At 36.2% G+C, this 22,523-nt stretch overlaps 1 protein-coding gene across 1 annotated transcript in view; it reads right to left on the bottom strand.

The window, feature by feature from the left end:
• Window positions 1-315: 315 nt before the first annotated feature.
• The window catches only part of GABRA2 (gamma-aminobutyric acid type A receptor subunit alpha2), a gene marked incomplete at both ends in the record, with an annotated part of 57,300 nt that continues 35,092 nt past the window's right edge, over window positions 316-22,523 (bottom strand). The window contains 6 exons of the mRNA XM_082282460.1: window positions 316-624; window positions 4,659-4,861; window positions 13,207-13,359; window positions 14,162-14,305; window positions 17,179-17,261; window positions 19,598-19,818. Of these exons, the coding sequence (XP_082138586.1) occupies window positions 316-624; window positions 4,659-4,861; window positions 13,207-13,359; window positions 14,162-14,305; window positions 17,179-17,261; window positions 19,598-19,818 (1,113 nt within the window). The remainder of the gene's footprint in view (window positions 625-4,658; window positions 4,862-13,206; window positions 13,360-14,161; window positions 14,306-17,178; window positions 17,262-19,597; window positions 19,819-22,523) is intronic.

Raw genomic sequence — 22,523 nt, 5'->3', positions numbered from 1 at the left:
TTCCTAAATAATTATGTAGGATCACATCTTCATTTCATTGTACGGAGAGAATATAATTCTGTATATTTGAATCCTAGTTTAACAGAAGTCCCCTGGGTTTAACTTTTAAAGAGCTGGCTGTATTTGCCATGGGTGCTATCTGTTTACAGACCCATGAATTAACGCTGTGTCCCTCCTTTGGAGACACACAGACAAGACATTTATATACACACTGTACATAATGGTTCACAGATTAGCAGTTATTAGTCGGACTGTACATAGCGAACAACCTATCTGATTAGAATGATGCTTGAAGTCCTCAGTGCAAGTCAGCTTTTAGGTTGATGGCGCAAAGCCAAGTAAGACAGGCTCCCTGTTTAAATATGTAGCCCAATACACTAAATTAAAAGTACCAAATAAGACTGGAAACACTATTCTAGACATTCTGTCAATTTTGCTAACACTGTTGAATGTCTTCTTTGCTTCTTGTGGCTTCGCTTCTGGTTTTGCCTTGTTGGGTTCTGCAGTTGTAGCGCTCTTGGAGATGGTTGGTAGCACTGAGTCCTTGGTAATATTTGGAGCATAGTTGGCAACAGCCACTGCATAGGCATTGTTTTTCTTAATGACAGATGCTTTTTCTTTTTTCTATTGGAAGACAGCAGGAAGTTAAATATTTCATGTATATTTGCCAGAATAGACTTAGTAAAACATAATTTCAAAAGTAAAAGAAACAAGTGAGCATATTAAAATAGTACCATACTGAAAAATTCAGATATAAAGAAAGACATTTCCAGTCTATCCAAAAAGTAGGTTGAGGTGACATAAGATTGCTCTTGCACCATCAAATGCCCAACCGAAGTTATGTGAAGAAGTCTCTGTTACTGTGATTGTAAGCATAACTGGAAAAGAGTTGGTCTTTCTGTAGTGGCTTTGCATCTATCTCCTTACAATAGAATTGCAAGGTCTTTACAATGTTTTCTGTGAAGATTATCCGTCATTGTAGTAAAATTAAAATTAGGCCACCTTTCTCACATAAAACTAACATCACTATTATTTGGACATGTCATAACATACCACTAATAAATAAATGAATTTCAGTTAAGGGTGTACACTTTTTAGAGACTCTGGAGAAATGTGTTTACACATATATATACATAGACACACATATAGAAAGATCAGGAAGAGATTGCAAGTGAATTAAGGACTCCAGACTGATAGTTGTAGAACTGAGTTGAGATTTAGCCCTAGAACTATTTCTAGGGTTATTCATAGATTATTGTTTTAAAAAATGCATAACAATGATGAAAACAGGAATAAGAACCTAAAAAACTCTAGAAGAAGAGTGGGATGGAGTTAAAATAATTTAATGATGCTCAGAAAAAGGCAATTTAAGTCCTGCACCTGGGGAGGAATAAGCTATGCACCACTGCAGGTTGAGGCTAATGGGTTGGAAAGCAGCTTTGTAGAAAAAGCCTGGGGGTCTGGGTGGCCACCAAGGTTAACACAAGCCAGCAATGAGCCCTCACAGAAACAAAGGCCAACAGCCTCCTGGGCTGCATTACAGAGAGTGTTCCCAGCCAAGCAAGGGAAGGGATCATTCCCCTCAACTCAGCTCTGGTGAGGCACAGTTGGAGTGCTGGATCCAATTCTGTGCTTCCAAGTTCAAGAGAGACATAGACGTAATGAAACTAGTCTAGTGAAGGACCACAGAGATGATTTAAAGCCTGAGGCATCTGAAATATAAAAGGCCGAGAGAGCTAGGACTGTTCAGCCTGGAAAAGAGAAGGCTCAGGGGGAATCTTATCAATGTATATAAATATCTGATGGGAGAGAGTAAAGAAGATATAAGACTTTTCCCAGTGAAATCTAGTGGAAGAACAAGAAGCAATGAGCACAAAATGAAATATGGAATATTCCACTTAAATATAAAAAACCTTCCAACTTTTACTGTGAGCATGACCTAGTACTGGCACAGGTAACGTAGAGAGGCTGTGAAACCTTCATCTTCGAAGATAGTAAAAAAAATATCTTGACAATGACCCTGAGCACCCACCCCTAGCTGACCCTGCTTGCACTAGGGGAGATAAATTTGATGATCTCCAGAGATCAAGTCCAAACTCCACCAATTCTGTGTTGTTATAGGATTGTGTACGCTTTCGAAGGGCTAAACTTTAACCAGGGGCAGTTCAATGGAGAGTCCATGTGTACACATGGACACAGGGATGTTAGGGAGTGAATTCAGGCTTGGGGTTTTAGACCTCTATATAGGTTCACAGACTAGCTCTGCAATAAGACTATAATGCTATAAATTGATCCAGTGCTTTGCAGCAATCTCAAACTGAGGAATTTCTAATAACATACAGGAAAGAATGGAAGGCAGTTTCTCAGGAAGCAATATATATTATTTAAATAGATATAACATATATTATTTCTATATAAAATACAATACAATAATATAATGTCATTTAAAATATATGTATATAATTTAGAGACAAGCAAATAAATAATAGATTTAGTCAATCTCTTCCACGAAATACAGAATTAAGCAGATGAAGAAATAGTTAACTTCTGGAAAGAAGAAATAAGAAATCATCAGCTGCTGTATTGGTTTGTTTTGATTTTTAATCTAATGGAAGTGACACAAGTAAGAGAACTCTTGTGACATTTCTCATACATGTGCATTTCAATTTTTTACTTCCACTGGGAGGCATCTACTCCATTTGCAATTGTGGTTTTGAATTATATCCATTTTGATATTTATCTGGGCCATCTAAAAATCTTGATAAGATCTTCATGGTTAGATGTTGTGCCCAAAGTGCCTTGTCTTAGGTGCCTTGTCTTAGGAGATGGTGTCACATAAAAAGAGAATCTGGGAATCAGTTGGGAATTCAGCATTGCTCCTTATTGACTGGAGTGTGGAAAACAGTTGATCAAATATGTAGCTTGTTCCTGCACCTGCTTTCCCGTGAGACAAATTCCATGTCAACAGCACTTAGACAAGAATTTGCATATAATGTGAATACAGACAACTGTCACTGAGGAAACATATTTCATTCTAACTGGTGAAGAGTAAGCCTGGCTTTAGGTGTACAGATGCATTCAGCAAGAAAAAAGAGCAAATTACCGAATCAAATTATGCGGAACACTTTAATTCATCTATAAGTCCCTCCTTTCAGACACAATTAGCGTTTTTAAAAGGTATCTGTAATACCATTAATGAGACCTGCATAATAAAGCTGAACCATATTTTTGTATGAGAAACTATGACTATGTTAAAAGCTTAGGGTTTTGTTATGTCAGTTTGAAGAAAGTAGAGAACTGGACATGTGAATGGTATGTAAATCTTAGAATGTAATGGATAATATTGTCACTCCTAGGGAAGGAATACTGCCTAGCTGTTAAACAGTTGCCACTCCTAAGATCATGAGACAACACTGTTGTACAACTTTAAAGGAATAAGCAAAGGATGATCAGAGAGTTTGTAAGGGCTCCCTACATTCTTACAATGCCAGGGCAAATGTGCCAGTCTGAAAAGCTTTACTCATGACATGATGACAAACTTGCAGTAATTTGGTATCTACCTCTAGCAGGAGGTAACAGATCCTGAAGTTATGGATAGTTCATGCCATTCCAGAAGTCACAGGGAATCACGAAGAATGTACATTTCCTCTAATTCTTCTTTACTATCGACTGAACATTTTGCTTCTTTATGCATTCAAAATGATGAGAAATCAGTTGATGAATCCTGCTTCACATTTACTATAATCATTTAGGAAGCAAATAAAATTCTATCCTAATTTTAAGAAGAATCACAGAAATCTATGTATTTGTTAGAAGAAATCTGTTTTCATTGGTAAAATCAAGGACTGGGAAAGGACAAAATTATATAATATATTAAGTCAGTCAAAACAAGTGAGCTTTAATATTTTTTCTGTGTTATTCCAATTCTAAACTGCAAATACACAAATTTAGGTGTATCACCAGTTCATTCTTTTCATGAAATGAGAAATTCTATCAGGTTAAAACTTCTTCATGTTATCATGGCTACACCACTATAAAGAGCAGAAAATTAAGGCGTGACTGTGTTTCTGTGTACTCAAGGCATCAATACATCATAGGTGAAGAATTTTGTACATTTGCTATCTAAATTAGTTTTTAAATTAATGTTTACCTATGATTAGGGATAGGATTCAGAACTCTGGAAATGCTCAGAAGCTCTAGATTTTGTTATTCATGGTCCTTACATATATGGACATTAATTTGTTTTCCTAAACCTTATGTACCATGAAGATTAATATACATTATATATTTCTGGGGTTTTTTTTCTTATTTCCATCTCAATTGAATTTAAAAGAATTTAAAAAGTGATCAACCAATATAATCTGGATTAAATTTCATGAATAACCAGATAAACAGTTGTATCTGAGGAGTCAAAAAACAAGACAAGACAGTTCCCAAAAAAAGAAAAAGTTCTTGATAACTAAATCTGGATTAGTGAGACCAAATGAGATTAGCTGCAAAAGGAGTAGATATATTTCTGTTCAGGACAGAAAATACATCTACATTCTTTTGATTTAAAGCATCTTTTTATTTTTTTATATATTGCAAAATACCAAAACAATATATTAGAGCTGGTTTAGGAAATTGACTAGAAATAGGACTATTTCCTTAGGACTTACCTTATCATTCACTACACTTTTTCCATCCCAGGCCCATCCTCGTTTTGTGAAATAATTTACAGTTGCAAATTCAATTAATGCAGAGAATACAAATGCATAACAAACAGCAATAAACCAATCCATAGCTGTTGCATATGCTACTTTGGGGAGTGAATTTCGAGCACTGATGCTTAGTGTTGTCATTGTCAACACAGTTGTTACTCCTGCAAGGGGACACAAAAACAGAACATCAACAATTTCACTTGGATTTTGAATGTTAGCAAAAATAAACCAAAAAATATTAAGGTATGATTTTGAAACAATTTTTTTTATCTAAGTTGGTGACAAACATTGCTACAATTATATTAAAGGTTGTATCTGGATTTTCCTTTGAAGTAATTTCAGTTCAATTTCTTGTCTGAACTTCCCTTTTTTAATGAGCTGATGATCTTACTTACAGAAAATATATATTTATTTTAACCTATCAGGACAGGTAAGGAACAAAATTAACTATTCTTAATGGATTCATGATATTTAGCAACATTAGAGTGATAATGATTAATATGTTAATGTTTGGTAGCTGGCTTCTTTGCAATGGCTGCAGGTCTGGCACCCATATTTACTGAAATTACCACACAAATACACTTTTGTTATGAGAATTTTTTTTTTTTTTTACAGTAGCTGTCTAACTAATAGTTGAAGACATAAACAGGGTAAGTTTTCATTCAGGTAACGTGGATTGTTTTCTAGAACAGCACTGATTTGAAATGACAGATTATTATAACTGTCAGAAAACAAGAGTTGGTGATCCAGGAAGACTGTTCATTCACCGTGGCAGTTACTAAAAGAAGTTTGCAGTACTTTTTACATAATGAGGACCCAGTAAAAAAAAAAAAAAATCCCTCCCAAAAAAATCCAGAAAGAATATACATGGGAGGAAAGGAAGAGAAGAACATTTTTCTGAATCAGATTTAGCAAGCAGAAACCCACAGCCATAAACACAGTCTCCATTCCTTAAGTAAATCAGTTCTCCCACCTCAGGCTGAATCACACTTAGACAAACTAAACTATTCCCTTTGTGGCACACCATTAAGTAAATCTCCAGAATTAAAAGTGACACGAAGTGATATACTTAGCACAGATCAGCAAACCTACACTTCACTATGACAGGCAAAGGAGATGCCATGGCAGAAATATTAGTAACAGCACATCACAGCTTCAACAAATACACACTCATAAAATTCTTGTAGGAGGCTTCCCAAGAGAAAGTAAAGTCACTTTCCCTAAGCCAGATCTGATGTCAGCAATCTGTCACCTGGGTTCTGGGGGATTGACATAGCTCTGATTTTCCTTCTGCTACAAGAGAAGCAATTTTAACCACTGTGTGAAAGGGAAGAGAGGCAGCAATTACATCTACTGAGACCTCCTCAGGTTTCACAAATTTTCATCCCTCCAGTAAAGAATCTCCATCTCTGAAGGTGCTAAAAAGGGTGACAAAGCAAAGCTATATGGACTCAGCCTCAGTGCTTCCAAAGGTCTGTGCAGCAGGGAAAACAAGGCACAGAAGCATCCTGCTCTGAGTCACACAGTATCAAGACACCTCAGCAAACATAAATCTCTAATTGCTGTTTCTCAGCCTCCATAAATTAAAGAAGTGGATTTGGCCTGGAATCAGCCATGACACTGATGGAATCTACTAGACTATACAATGAAAAGGAAGCAGCTATCAACTGTACCAGATGAAAATGTGTAGACAAAATATATTTTGTAAAGAACCTAGTCTCTCCTAACACTTACACAACACACAGCTTAATTATTTTCAGAAGCTCAGAGAAAAGACAGCCTATCTTACATTTAAAATTATCACATGTAAATTTTAACACTGGTCCTGAGCTGCGGATAAATCATTATAATTATACAGAAGTATCAGTAAAGTGAATGTTTCTCAGATATAAGGTGACCTTATCCACATGTAAATATATACAGTTGCTAAGGTACCACTCTATTTAAGTCCCACTTTATAGAATTAATTAATCTTCTAGAAACCCTATTGACTTCTTCAGAAATCTGATGTAAGATTTACTGCTGACCTTTCCTAGTATCAGTTAAAACACTGTGAATTTATATCTTGCATCTTGCTACCACTTGCCAGTTTCTCTATAAAGATCAGCAAGTTACACCACTTTGTGACCCAAATGCTAATCAAGCAGCACACTGTCAACATGCTTCCATTTATTTATTTATTCCATTTATTCCTTCACTCTATAAATTCAGTGATGTTCAAGCCACCACAGTTATTTAAGCTGAACTGAATGGGAAAAAATTGGACAGAAAATTTAATCTGTAATACTTGTCAGTTTAGGATTCTCTAGTCCTTTTATATTGCTATTATTCTGCAGAGAAAAGACAGATGATTTTGCACATTCTAGTTAATTTGAAAAAATCAGTATTATGAAGTCTTCTTTATGAAAAAGGACTGAAAGGAAATAACCTGCCTCCTTGCCACTGCTAAACCTGAGAGGACTGAAAAATTATTAATGTGGAAGAACATGGTCAACTTGTAAAAAAACCTCATTTATTTCACAAAGATTTAACTTAAAAGACCAGATCAAAAGCATTCCTCATTGCTTACCTAATTGATAGCACTAGTGAACTAAAATTGGTATAAAAAACAGTGAGCAGATTTTCACCCCTATAATGAAGTAGTCAAAAAAATATTTAAAAGTCTATGTAAAAACTGCATGATATCTCACTATGATGTAGAAAAAAAACACAGTTTACATACAGATCAAGAACCATCTTCTATAGCCCAGCACCCAGCAGATGTGGCAACTGAATTGATGCCAGAAGAGATGGTCAGGTATTATTTTGTAAGGGACCATGAGCATCAATTTGTCTTTGAAAAAGATCCAAAAAATAAACCGTTGATATTTCCTTTCTCCAAAGCAGACCAAGCATTTTTTACTTGACAGTAAACATACTTACAAGGTTTGTACTCAGCAGTGCATAGCTATAAAGCTAAATATCTTCTGTCACTACAGGTTTATCCATTCAAGCCAAGACTGGAACTATTTGATTGCCTGGGAATTTTTTTTTTATGGTGCTGCTTTTGAAATGGCATTTGCTTACTAGAGAGAGAAAATCCATCTCCAGAGCTGCAAATTCAACACTTTTCACTGGCACTAAACTCACCTCTCTGGAAAACACCAGCTCTGTTATGCTTATAACAGTGGAAGACGTAACCTGAAAAACTAGAAATGTCTAACTAAAAGCATAGGGTGGAAATTGGAGGAGCTAGCACAGATATATTAAAGTTAAAATCTGTTATGATGACTACTTTATGCCCACATTTGTGTGCAAAAGTCAGGAAACTCCTTGACAGGGACAAATTTTTGGACCCTAATTTTACCTTTTGTGTATTGTCTGATTTTTCTAATTTGAAGAGATTTTAGTCAACTAAACATGTCCTAGCCTTTTTGTGCTAGAATGTAGATACCTTCTTTGAAAGTGAAAGGCCTAATTAATGAGTTACCAAAGGACATTTCTGTAATAAAGAGGCACTGCATCTTGGCAAATAATTTGTACAAAAGGTTTATAATGTGCTCTATTTCTTATAATTTCAGGCTACTCGTCCCACTATTTTATCATTTTATCACAGAAGTTTGCAAAGTTACACATAATGGTTGAAGAACATATCACAAAAGGATTGATAAATTACTTTTTTTTAAATTTAGGAAAGTAATTTCATTGTTCTAGTTCTTTTTAACAGCAAGTGCAAATTTGTTTTGGTAATTAGATATCCCAACCTGATCCAAAACCCAAATAGATTCATAAATACAAATAACAGCAGAAAGAAAAGACTTTTGACCATTTCAGAGATACAGATTACTACTTCATTTTATCACTCCAAGAGCAACTGGTTAAAGCTGTAAACAAAAGCTTGAAAATTCTGGATGCAGCATGATATTAAAGTATTGCACCATAACATTTCGCTACCCACTATGTTGTTTGCTTTTATTTACTCAATGTGTATGTGCTACTAGAAAATGCAATACAAAAGGAGTGTACCATGATTTTGCTCGAACATCAGGAGGTGCATCTGAACAACCACTGAAAGAAAGATTACAGAAAATAGCTCAAGCACTTTGTCTACCCTTTTTACTAAAAGAACAACAAACCACCCTTTTTAAATAGCTTGGGAGGCAAGAACCATATCATCATCTGTTTCTAGAAGAGTTGAATTCAATCAGTTGTGTAAGCTACATATCCATATGGTGAGGTTGCTACCATGCTGCTTCACTGTATCAATACTGAGCAGTGGAACACAATTTCCCATTGAGCAACAGACAAGCTTATTCCCAAAGCCGAATGGCAAGCGCTATTTACCCCAACTCCAGTAAAAGTTGCATGCAATTATGCCACCACTGTAATATGAGCTAGTGTCTTCCCACATCAGTGAGCTGAGGAGACATATTAGTTTGTTTGCAGCCAGCTCAGTCTCTTACTCAGGGCTAGTTTTTCACTGTCCACCATTATATTATTATATCTACATTTAGCAGAAATCCCCGATTAAGAAATTATATACAGAAATGTGTGAGTAGTAGGATATGTCTAAAGGCACAAAAGATAATCTGCAGCATGTGAAAGGAGAGAAGAATAAAGACAGTTGAGATTTTTTTCAATGAAGTGGGAAAAGGTACTTTGTATATATAGAACTGTTGAAAAGGACGGGTCTCTATTATTCAATTCCCTTGTAAAAATAACCAGAGAACAAATCTGAACTTTTCTTGGGTTCCTCTTTCTGTAGTGTCACAATTATAAAGTTGCTTTGGGTTTGTATGGCAAGGTTTTGGTAGTGAGGGGCTACAGCAATGGCTTCTGTGAGAACCTTCCAGGAGTTTCCCGCATGTCTCAGAGATCCAATTCCAGACAGCTCCAAGAGAGATCCACCACTGCTGACTAAGGCCAAGGCCAACAACAACACTGGCAGTGCCTCCAGGATGACATATTTAAGATGGAGGAAAAAAGATATTAAGCAGAAGCAACTGCAGCCAGAGAAGACAAGTGAGAATATGTGACAGAAACAGCTCTGCAGACACCCAGGTCAGTGGAGAAGGAGAGGGAGGAGCTGCTCCAGGTACCAGAGGAGAGATCCCCCTGCAGCCTGTGGTAAAAACCATGGTGAAGCAGCTGTGCCCCTGCAGCTCACAGAGAGGTCCAAGGTGGAGCAGAGATCAACCTCCAGCCCATGGAGGACCCCATAAAAGAAGAGGTGAATGCCTGAAGGAGGCTTTGACACTATGCAAAACCTGCGCTGGAGCTGGCTTCTGGCAGGACCAATCACTCCACAGGGGACCATGCTGGATCAGTCTGTTCCTGGAGCACTGCACCCCATGGAAAGGACCCACATCAAGAACAAGTGAAAACAGACACAGCAACTCAGAGTAACAATAAAATTATCACAGTGAACTGACAAAAGAACATAACTATGTGAATCTAAAATTCTGCATTTTGGACAATATACTAAATAATAAGACTAATTTTTGTTCTTTCCTGCTTCACTTAGAAAAGAACATATACCTAACTACATTTATTTTGTCATTTTCATTGACACTCCAGGTGAGTTAAAACATAGATAACTACAGCACTAAGAAAACTAATTTCTGACTTACTGTCACCTGCATCTAATGCTGCTATTCAAATACATGTGACGCTTCCAAATGCTATGACCCATTAAAAATGAAGCAAGAATCCAATAAGCTGTAAAAGATTAGTTTTGCTAATATTGTTGACACTAAATGCAAAACAATAAACACATTACTAAATGAAACAGATTGTAATCTTGCACTAAACGAAGGCATTATGAACCAGGCTTATCCTCTTTCACTAAGAATGCAATCAGATTTATCTGCTAGAGAAAACAGATTCAAGATTCATTTAATCAACGATGACAAAACTTCCGTCTTCTGATAATTTAAAGCAAAGTTGAAGCAATATAGCATTAGGCCATAATTCATTTGGGATAGGGTAGGTCAACAGTATTAAATAGATACCATAAAGTAAAGGGATTAAAGAGCTCAACTATAAAATAAGCCTCATTATATCAATCCCTTAATGTTAGCCTAGAACTTGAAACTACATTGCAAGAGAATAGAAAGGGAAAAGAAAAGTAACTTCTTTCACCCTTGAAATAATACATGCTAAATGGTGCTTTGAATAACTATAAATTATGTTTCTTCGAAAGGAACACTATTCCAGTAGTTAGTCCTTAGCTCTCAAGAAGGTCACTGAAATAAATTTTTCATTGATTATCATTGATTTTCAAAAACACTTTGTCAAAAATGAGTAACTTCTGTTTAACTATATTTTAATATGGATATATTTAATATACAATGCAAAGATGGGTATCTAGCAAGTGACTATTCCATATAAAAACTAAAAATTAAGTATAATCAGTAAGAGTGTAAAGGAATACCCCCTACAATTTTTATATTCCCTGCTGAATGTAGGTTGTTTTATTAACTGTAGTATGGGCTTCTTGTGTCACTGGATGGAGTCTACCTGAAAGTATCACACAGATAAAACTTGAGTGTACCTGCCCAGCTCTAACTGACAAGAATAATTCAGTACAGCCAAAAACCATTAAAGAGCAATAGATGAACTTTGTTTTGAAACTCTGGCTAACTGCATATTTTTGTAACACATTTGGCAAGAGGCCAGAGTGTATCAGAAATCCCAGTGACAGCTGCTGCCAGTAGGTACGGAGAAAGACTGGGAGATCCACCTGAGGCGGTGGATTTAGAGAGCCCACTGGCAGCTTATGCTGACAATCCCATCTAGAGTGTAAAAGAATGTTAAGAAATAGCTCCTCAGGGAAAATCCAGCCCAACGAAATGAAAAAGGCTAAGTCTGAGGAGCAAATGCCACATGCTGGGGCTAAGGCTTCTCCATAAGGCAGAGACTGGATGTGTCTTGTTTCCCCAGGTTCAGTGTGCCAGGCTAAGATAGCCTGGAGGGGACAGAGCCCTGAGTGGCACACAGGGTGCATGTCTATGTGGCAGGAATAAAATACTAGCACAGAACTGCTATGCCTGCAATAAACCCATCGTTCTTAGTAAACAGATTTCAGGATTCATGTCACTGAGTGGTGTGATTCTGTTCTTGCGGCCCTCCTACGCACTTCCCTCAAGACATCCTGAAGCAGGACACTTCATTATCCACATTAGACTAAACCCCAGGAGAGCTAAGCATCAGGCTGCCATGAAGATACTACTTATTTCCAAAAAAAGTAAACAAAAAATAAATCAAGAACAAGAAAGAAGTGTGCAGGAAAGGACACATTTCAGGAAAATTATCCCAGGGCCTAGTTATGGGTGTAGTAGCTTGTTAACAGTGACACAGTAACAGAAACTGCATTTTAGGAAGAGCAGATGTGAGACTTTTTTTGGACAAACCAGTCACACTGTCCTAAATGTATTGGAGTGGGTACAGAAAAGGGCAAAGACACAGGTTTAGAAGGATTTGACTGTACTTGCAAAGCTGGAAAACAGGAATGTACATTTTCATAAGCAAAAACAGATAAATTCACAGAAGATTTTGAAGAGAGACAAAAAAAAAAGTCTTCCTGATAGCTGCCTGGAAAACCATGATAAATTCTGGTCCCACTGTAACCACTGACCTATTTCATCTGACTTCAATAAGGCTCATATTCAAACCTGCAATTTTCACAATGCTTTGTGGCATTTTCTCTACCAGGAGCGACAGTAAATGCTTTGTTGTGCATCATACTTAATATGCATTTGAGTTTGGCCTATTTTTTGAACCGTACATGGTGTTTACTGATGACTAATAATACAATTTTATGCAACATTTCTGATGGCTGATTCCACACAGACATTAATTTTATTGTGCTCTCTTTCCCTTCAAAAGCAAACAAACTAAATGAACTTTGTTTTGCAAATAAGAAAGACATTTGTTACTTTGCTTAAATAGAGAGCCAAACCTCACTGTAAGAGAAACACCATTACATTGCTCTGCTGAATCTGTTTGCTGCCTCATAGTAATCTCGAGTTTGAAGTGTTGCCCAAAATCCCAGAACAGGGTTTCTTTAAAAGAACTGCAGTTTGAAAACTTTAACACAAATAATTCAGCAAATTCAAATTCAATTTGCCTTATTGATAAATTAGATACAGATAAATTTAGAAATTTGTTTATCTACCAAGTACAAGAATACTTGGATAATATCAATGAAAGTAAGATATTTCAGAAAATCATCTAGGTTTACTAAATTTACTTTTAAAATAGAAACATTGTCATCTTTTTCTATTCTGTGCATTTTTTTTTCCTCTTAAAATAAGTCAAGGATATATGAGGACATTTTGCTTGTATGTACTAATTTCCAAAATCTTTGGGATTCTCAGATGTGTAAAATGCAGTTGAAAGCTGTTTGGACTAGAAATTGTATCACATTCTACAAACATTTTAACTTGAATGAAAAGCCCTTCACTTCAGAAGTACTTCCTAGCATCTTCAGCTGTTGCAAACAGACAATGCTACTCAGTATACTCACCAAAGACTGTCCTGGCAGGTACAGATTCTCTGTTCAGCCAGAATGACACTTGAGAGAGAATGACAGTCATGATGCAGGGGAGGTAAGTCTGAATGACAAAATAACCAATTTTTCTCTTCAAGTGAAAATGAGCCGTCATTACCGTATATTCACCTAGGTGCCACAAACAAACAAAATACAATGAAACAAAATGTTATCATCTTAAGAATGTCCATTTCTTTGATAAGAGAAAGTTTGCTGCATTTATGTGAAACAAATGTTCTGGGGTTATATTGTAGCACAGATATTTTGTAATAAGAAGCATCCTACAGAATATAAGAAAGATTTTGAGTACAGCTGTATCTTATTCCCGCTGCGTTCCATGAAAGGTGAGTGTTAAGGAACTTCCAGGAACTCTTGCATGCACTGAGAAGAACTCCAGCCCTGAAGGTTTCTGCTCATAAGCAGCACTCTGTGTTCACACAACAGCTCCTTGAGAGCTTAATCACGACTAGAAAGCAGTCATGGGAGTCCATCACAGCCCGGCACATGCAGGAGAACAGTCTAGAGTCTAGTAGAATACTCCAGTGTTTAATGTCAAAACCAGGATGGAAGGGAAACGTGGTTGAAATCTGTCTGCTTTAGACAAAATCTATGTCATTTACAATATGAAATTTAACAAATATCCCAACCCTGGGTTACAAATATTAGGATTCAACATGGAGCTCCAGATATCATTTAAAAAACCAGTTACTGAGGACAAGTTCACGTCTGTTATCACCAGCTAATTATAATTTGAAAGAATCAGTAAAGTGCTGTTTTGTGTTACTTGTACAGTACATTGACTATGGCTTGTACAGTACATGCCTAATAGATCATATTTTGCAACATTCTTTTTCAGTAGCTTTTAACACCACCTAAAATACAGTCTTCACAGTCAGTAACTGCCTTTTTCTCCAAAATATCTTTTACTAACCTGTACTTGACTTAACTGTCTCTTTTCCAATTGTTTGGCCTAGAAGATCATACTGATTCAGTCTTGAGCCATCTGGTGCCACTTGCACTGAATCTGAAGCATTATAAGTCCAAATGTATGTCACTTCTGAAGTTGTATATGCATCTGTGAGAAACAAGGTAAAATACTTCGTCAGCAATTCAAATTAAACAGTTACCATCAAAACTCACAGAATTACAAGAGATACTTATTTTTCAAATAAAAACTCACCCCAAAGAATTTTAAAAGATATGGTAAAAAATATATTTGGCTGTTTAAAATAGCTTTACTGTAAAGTAAGTGCCTATTGTAGCACAGGAACAGGGCTTATTAATCACAATTTATTATTAATCACAATTTATTAAACTACAAACAACATCTCTTCTACACTGTTAAAAGACTTGTCAGAGATTAGATATTATACGTATCCTATAATTTGTGATAAGGCAGCTGAAAAGAATGATAATTTGCAAGATTTAGACAGGCATTTTTGAAAATTCATTGCTGTGTAGTTCTGACCTTCCATTGTCTCCACCCTCAAATTCAGGGACATATCACAAGCATTTTATTATTAGTTGAAATTCAGACTTAAACATGGGAAGCCAGCAGTGACAACACCCTGGTACCTTGCCCTGCCTACCCTCTTAAATCTCCTTAGTTGCCATTGTATTGGTGGACACACTGACATTAAACAGGCTGCTCTCTCAGTACATTCTCGCTCAAACATACATTTAGCCTGGGGTCTGTCAAGATAAACTAGTATGAAAGCAAATCAACCCTGTATTTTAAAAAGCGTTAATGCCTCTCCACTAAGTAAGAAAAAAAATGAGTATGTCCTGAAAATTTTTCCAGTCTAATATCCTATTAACAAATGGAGTTTGAAAGGAAAAGAGTAAACCACTGATGGAAGAAGTTGTATGTTCATTTTGATTGACTGAGACAAGTGCATTTTAAATCTTACACAATAATTGCAGTGCAATTAAAAAGTAAAGCATCATTACTGTTGGTCTGCAAACATTTTCACTTAAGAAATCTCTAGAGGCTCAGAAAGTAGCTTCTTCATGCAACTAGCCATAAATTGCATGACTAACAAAATCTAGCAGGTGGGTAGCAAGTAGAGATTTTTAACACTTCCCATCTATCCTTCCAGCTTTCCACAAAAATATCTCTGCTTTAATGCAAACCAGCAGTATGGCAAATTGTTGATTTGTCCCCATTCTCTTCACTGTCAGCTAAACTTTTTGAAAAGAATAAAGAAAAGCATCTATTAAGCTACAGTTTCTCTCATACATTCAGTTTGGCTTTTCTCTTATGTATAAAAAGAGACATTCATACATGCTGATGATCCTCCTAGCAATGTAAGATTAGCAGTGTATATCACAGGCAAACTTGCCTTAGTTAAACCAAAATCCTCAGGATTCCTGCTTATTTTCACCACTACTCATCATTCAGATTCTATCCCAGAATAAAAGCTGAAAAATGCACAGTTCTCTAGAAATGACTCCTACATAAAGAAATAAAATGTGTGTGAAGCCATTCAAAATGAACAGAAATAAGAGTCCCCTGGATGTGCCAACAGGCTGGAGCACAGTGACTTTGAGGGAAATGAAAGACAGGCTTTTTTTAAAATCACATTGCTCACATTTAAAATTCCTCTGATTATTAGAAAACCACAGGCAGGGAATAAAGGACAAGCTGGTAAGAAAAGCAAACAATCAAGCCTGAAAAAAAAGACAAAAAAGGAAGCGGTTCACGCGAAGTCCAATATACCTAGTCATAAGGGTTTCCAATTTAAAAATGCACATGCAGAAAGTAGCCTTTTGGCCTGAGTATGAGTTTCATTATCACAGGAGTTTTCAAGTTGTTTTCAGGCTACATAACAGTCTTCTTTTCCTGCAACACCTTATAAATCAAACATGCCTTGCTGGGCACGTATATGTAAATATTATCAGTCAGTAGCCAATTTTGGCTAACATCTCTGGTGTTAGTTATTCAGGCTGCATTATGTATTATAAATATAATATTGAGGGGGCAAGAAAAGGCTCCATGATGCACATTATATTCATTTCAATGATCTTTTATCTCCACAGCTAAGATTTCCCTCAAGTGTGGAAACATCATCAGAAGAGCAGGCTTGGTTTAATTTGCTACAAACTCCAAGGAAAAGGGATATGAGCACAGTGGAGAGAATGCACAGTGCTATGACAAGCATCATCTGGTTAATGATGTCCTTAGTGGCAGCATATCCCATTTTGTATTCTGGGGTTGCTACAATTATTGTAAAATCAGCCAGAACTTATATGTTTTAACTTGTTGCCTCAAAAAGACCCCATTTCCTTTCCTGGGCCCAGAAGACAATGTAGGCTGCAGCCAAAGGGAAAAAAAGAGAAAACTTTTGTGTAAAAGATCCAGAAAATATATATAATAAAGAAGAAGAAGAAGAATGGCTGTAATCTAAGAAAGTGAAATAATGCTGCTGTTAACATAATACATAGTGAGGTCAAATTCCACCTGTCTATAACATGCCGATGCACTAAGGAAAAAATTTTTTTATCACATAATGCCATTCATTATTGCCTTCATTGACTAGGAACATAAAAAATATCATTAACAATAAGGAGAAACTAAGCTGTTGTGATAAATGAGAAAACCCACTCATTGAAGACTTTGATCTGCTCTTTGTCAATACTGAACGGGCTACGTGCATCCAGTTCTGTGTTCATCTGTATGGTTTGCACACTGCAATCAAAGTACACCAGTGCAGAGTTGATCAGGTGCAGGGTGTTTATTGATAACTGGAGTCATGAAATCTTTAAAATACACTAGAAGACACAACTCTGGATAGGCAAAAGAGATTTTGATGTGTCAGGTTACAACTTTTTTAAAAAGTCCCATCTTGCGGTTTACATTTCTCATGTAACAATTTACTGAAACAAAATTATGCTGAGAAATGTTAGATATTCACTAATCAAAGGCTGTACTTCACATTACATACTTACAGCTGCCAAATTTCAGTGGACATGAGTGAGCATCCATGGGGAAGTCTTCCAAGTGCATTGGACATTCGGCTTGGACTGTAAGCCTAAAAGGCAAAAGACCACTCTGCATTTAAGTCATTTAGTAGGACAAGAAAATCAGTTCCACAGAAGTGAACAGAGTTCATCCTGATCTAGTAGATTAAATTGAAATTTTATATTAAACTAACAAGAATTTAAATCAGCTTTTACCTCTCCCATTTTATGTGCTCCTTTGAAAGGCATTTACTTATCACATCAAGAACCTGTAAAAGCTGACCTCAAAATTATGAGCCAAGGGCATTTAAAGAAAAATACAAATTAAGTACTTTCAGATTGTTAAGAACAGTAATTTTCTTCTCATAATATTCTGAGGTACATGTGGGCTAAAATGGCTCTTAAAGGCTCATTATAAAAGCATCTAGAATACAATTAACTTCCCAAGGAACTGTATTCCAGTCTTCTGAATTTCATTTTTTTACAGTTTGAATGGAAGATATAGAGAAAAAATATTTGTGTTCTTTCAAAAGATTGCTGCTTCTCATTCTCCATGTTACTTGTGATTATTCTTTATATTTATGTAAAGTGTGGCCACATATTAACAAAGCATCCACTTTTGCTCATTTTGTGAAAAAACCCCACCAATATCCCAGTTTCATATATGGGGATCAGTACAATAAAAAATAATTTAAAACAGTTTGAAGAAAGCTTTTCATGGACTACCCCACTATTGTTAATTTAAGAAAAAAAAAACCAAAAACACCCCTATGTTTCTCCTTCCTATCCTGTAAGTCTCCTCTGGGTAGAGATTTCTTCTCTCATTTTGTATGCCCTCTCTTCCTCTTCACTCAGCCTCAAACATCAGTTACATCCTTCTGTACTCCCAGTGGTTCCTAGTCATTGTACTCTCTGCTATTTTCTCCCAGCCTTCCACCAAAAGATACTTCATGTTTCTATTCCTCCACTCCCCAGGAATGTTTTTCTAAATTCAAGGGGCACTGAGAGATAAGAATCAGCAAACAGCTGAAGGCAAAGGAAAGAACTGCATGAGCCTCTGATATAAATCACACAATCATTTTATGTAGACACGATGAGAATAGCTGTTTAAAGTCTAGACAAAACAGTTATAACAGTGCACATATTAACCTCGTACCCTGAGAACCAACAGACTTACAAGTAATGAAAATGGTTAGTTAATTATAATTAATCTGACCCAGTTTATATTTCACAATGGTTTCAAACAGTATTTCCTGTATTTATAGTGTATGATTATTATACCTTGTGGAAGAAGAGAATTTCAGTCAGCTTATATGGACAATAGCTCAAATACTGATTTGAGCTCCAGCAAAAATACAAAACATGAGGTCTCAATTTACACCAAGCAAACTTTCCTGAATCTCTCTGACCACTACATTACCCAGCATCATTAGCAGCCTACCCATCAACACTCAATACTGTAAGGGTTTCAGAGTTGTGTACTGAAACTGGGCTTCAAGGATGCTGGCATGGCTGCACGGAGAAAGTACCACGGTACACGTTCACTTTAGAGCTCACATTTTCTATCTTACTTAGGCTGGGGTTTTTAAGTCTACATTCACCTTCAATTTATTAAGTACTGTCCAAAAAAAAAGAAAGAAAATAAGTCAGGGGCTTCTGGCAATTTGGTTAAAAAATTCAAAAAAATTCACATAGGTAACATTATTGCAAAAAGAGTTACCAAAGAAGAAATCAGTCTTATAAAATGCTGATTTATATCTATGTATACATGGTTTTTTATAATTTTGCATATTCTATACTCTATTTTCTAAGCAAATTTTAACATTTTATCAGCTAAATATTTATCTAGCTACTAATGATGCACAGGATGAAAAAAATTCTAAGTAAAATATTATAATTAGACATAAAGAAACAGTAATTACAGAGTAAGACATATATTCCTTGTAGCTCTTGCTGGAAAGAGTTTGAGACCTTATTACTTCTTTATTCTTTCTCTGTTTTTTAACTGCTCCTGACCTTAATAATAAATTTACTTAGGGGCTCACATATTCAGTACAATGGCTGCAGTAACAGGAAAAACTCTCATACTATTTTAATGATTCTAAGACAGAGTTGGTAAACACTATCTGAAGGTCTCAGATAACTTTATTCAGGTGTTCAGTATCTTTAATATATTACAAAAATATGAAAACTGAGGCATGGGTAGGAAAACTGATCTAATTCATTATCAGCCAAGAGACTTTTAACAGAACTGGAAACTAAACACACATTTTCCTAGCTTTCTATCTCCTTAGAGAGAAATAAAACAAGGGAGAGTTCTCCTGAAACCTGATTTAATTGTTCAATGGAAAAATCACATCAAGAAATAGCTTGAGTGGAGAAGAGATGAACAGATGAACAGACATACCTCATGGTGTACAAGAGTGTCCCATCGTCTTGGATTCGTAGAAGCTTGTTTGGCATTGTCATGTTATGTGCCACTGACTTCTTCCCGTTGTGAAAAAATGTATCTGGGGTCCAGATTTTGCTGGCCATTAGGTTGTTCAATCGAAGAATGTTCATTGGGCCCTTAAACTTTAATCTCTCATCCTTCCATCTCTGACGGAAGAAAACATCTATCGTGTACTCCTGTAATGGAAAAAATACATGCTTTTTTTGAAACAATGAAACACTAATCTGCTTTCTGAGAACAAAGAATAGAAAACCTCTGTTTGCAAAATTCCCCTGGTAAAATTGTCAAGGGAGAACAATCATCACAAGAAATTGTATAATACTGAGAATAATAAACAGGAAGTCAATGCATTAAGGGTATGACATTCTTCTTCATGATTGGTTTGTTGTTCATGTTGTTTTTATATTGAACTCTTTCAATATTTAGATTTCTGTATCTGATACACAAAGTATCTGTGACATGGGTATCTTCATTAAACACAGTAAGGAAGGAAAGTAAGGAAAAAATACACAGGAAGACATTAAATAGTTCTTTCAGCATCTTCTCCTGTAGAGTAACCAAGCATTTCAAGAGCATGGAGAATGGCTGAGACTGGAAGTAAGGAAACAAGGCAACCCCTAAAGGGTAGAGTATATACAAGCAGAATGATATAAGATTTCTCCAAAGAGGAATGCAAGGCTCTGTAGTGGTGTGGATTTTATGAACAAAAGTACGTGGGTAGGAAACAGTAACTGATGATTAACAGGTGACACTCACTGCCTGGTGAACATTACTCTGATGCCTAGTCTTGGGAAGGCAGTACAGTCTGCAAAAAAAGGATGCAAGCAAAAATAGATGACCTAGACCAGATGCCTGTGTCAACCAGTGCTAGGTATCCCATCTGGTGGGGTTTGCTGCTGTTTAGCTGGTTGCTGGCTGGGGTTAAACCACAACACAAGCAAACAACTGATTAAACACTGATAATGTAAATTCATCAACTATCTTCAAAATGGAACTGTAAATGGATTTAATGTTTTGCTACTGTCAGCACAGCACATAAATTGGATATGGGAGAGCTTAAAAACTATGTTGGAAGCAAACTGTATTCAGCATATTGGCAAATGCTACCTTGGTGCAATTTTGTTTTGTTGGACAGGTACAAAATGGTCTCATGATTTCAAAGTATTAGTATGCTGCAGCAGTCTGTACTACTGCAACTGCTCTGCACAAACCATTTTCAAGTAAACGATCTTTGAATGGAAAAGGCCTGATAAAATTTAACCAATATAAAATTTTCAAGGGATTTCAATATAAAAGTGACTTCAAAGAACTCATCAGCCTCTATCATTTTCTGCTGGCTCCCTTGTGTGCTGCTTAACAAGCATTAAGGTTCTTCTCCATCAATCATACAGCAATACAAAAGGAGTGCTGACTAGACAGCGACAAGTGACAGCTCTCTTCAGCTCCTTTGGTCTGTGAGCCAAAGAGCTGTGAGGACCTTTTCCAGGTCAGGGCCAGAGGCTAAGGAGAGCATGTGGAATAAAGGAAAGAGAATTTTTTTATGTGAAGGAGCATGACAGGGGCAGGAGAGAAAGCAGTTCTCATTACGAACTGTGACAGGTAGGAAGAGATATTTTGGAAATTATGGATACTTATAAACTAATTTGACAAAAAACAGAAGCTCAATTTTTAACTATACCAGAAGGTCGTACATTAATGTGATAAAATTTTGTGAATTTTCTAATTAAGATTTTAAATATTTAAAATAATATTAAATAAAACTAACGTGACAATACACTGAAAATTAATTTGGTTCTCTTTAACTCCATTTTCTATTATCTCTAATAATATTTCAGTAAATATATCTGTTTAATACAAAATTATGAACCTCTAAAACATGTCTTACTTTGATATTATACTCGATTTTGTACAGTCCCTTATCACTGCCAGAGACACTGCCTCATAACAAGTGGTTTGTTCATTTGTCTATGACAGACCACATTCAATTGTCCTCTTTTATTTGCTGATTTATATGTTGTTTTAGTTGTTAAACATCATGTGACTTAAAATCCCATTTACAAATAGCAGCTGCAGACAAGGCAAAGTGACAAAATGCATAGTATCATGGAGGATCAGGAGCAGCAGGGGAGTATATGAAATCTGGATAGAAATACCAGGTAATTAAAGGAAAATAATTGCCCTAAGAGCTTCCTCATGGTTTTTGTCTGAGGGGCTTACCAATAAATCATTTTTGTGGTAAGATTGATGTTTGAGGTATAAAGAATTGGGAATAAGAGCCTGAGGGAGTAAGACTTTGAAATTCCACTGAAATTCAACAGGAGTGAGTGATATGTCCTGCAGGTTCTTTTGACAAACACCCTTGCACATAAATGATTAGAATATAAATCTGAACTTTTTTTGCAATATTTCCATCAATAAAGAACTTCAAAGATCCTGCTTCTTAACTGTCTTCCAACATACATAAAAAGAATTACAAGAGAAATAAAACAGGAAAAAAAGCAGACATGAAACACCAATAAATCAAAACAGCAACACTTCACAAAAGCTCACATCTGCTGCAAGGCAACAACTAAGGAAGTAGAATGAGCAGGAAAGAATCTGAACTGCAGCCTTGAGAGATCCTGCTGATAAATCTGACTGGTCCACAGGTAATGGTTAATGGCTCAAACACTCTTAAGGTAACCACCAAAGGACTTTGCCCACTATGGCAAACTGCATGAAGAAGCAACTGCTCATCTGAGACCACAGAACTCCCCTCTCTCCCTCTCCCCGGTATGCCTCTGTGAATTCCTGGAATCTGGACAGTAAGTTAAGCCTCCTGATGGGAACTTGAGATAAGATAAAGGTGCTGCTTTTGTCCAATTATCTCAGGTCTAAGGGG

The sequence above is a fragment of the Coloeus monedula genome, assembly GCF_965178545.1.
Source record: "Coloeus monedula genome assembly, chromosome: 5".
NCBI classification, from domain to species: Eukaryota; Metazoa; Chordata; class Aves; order Passeriformes; family Corvidae; genus Coloeus; species Coloeus monedula.
The sequence above is the reverse complement of the archived record's forward strand: the minus strand, read 5'-3'. Positions and strand labels throughout refer to the sequence as shown.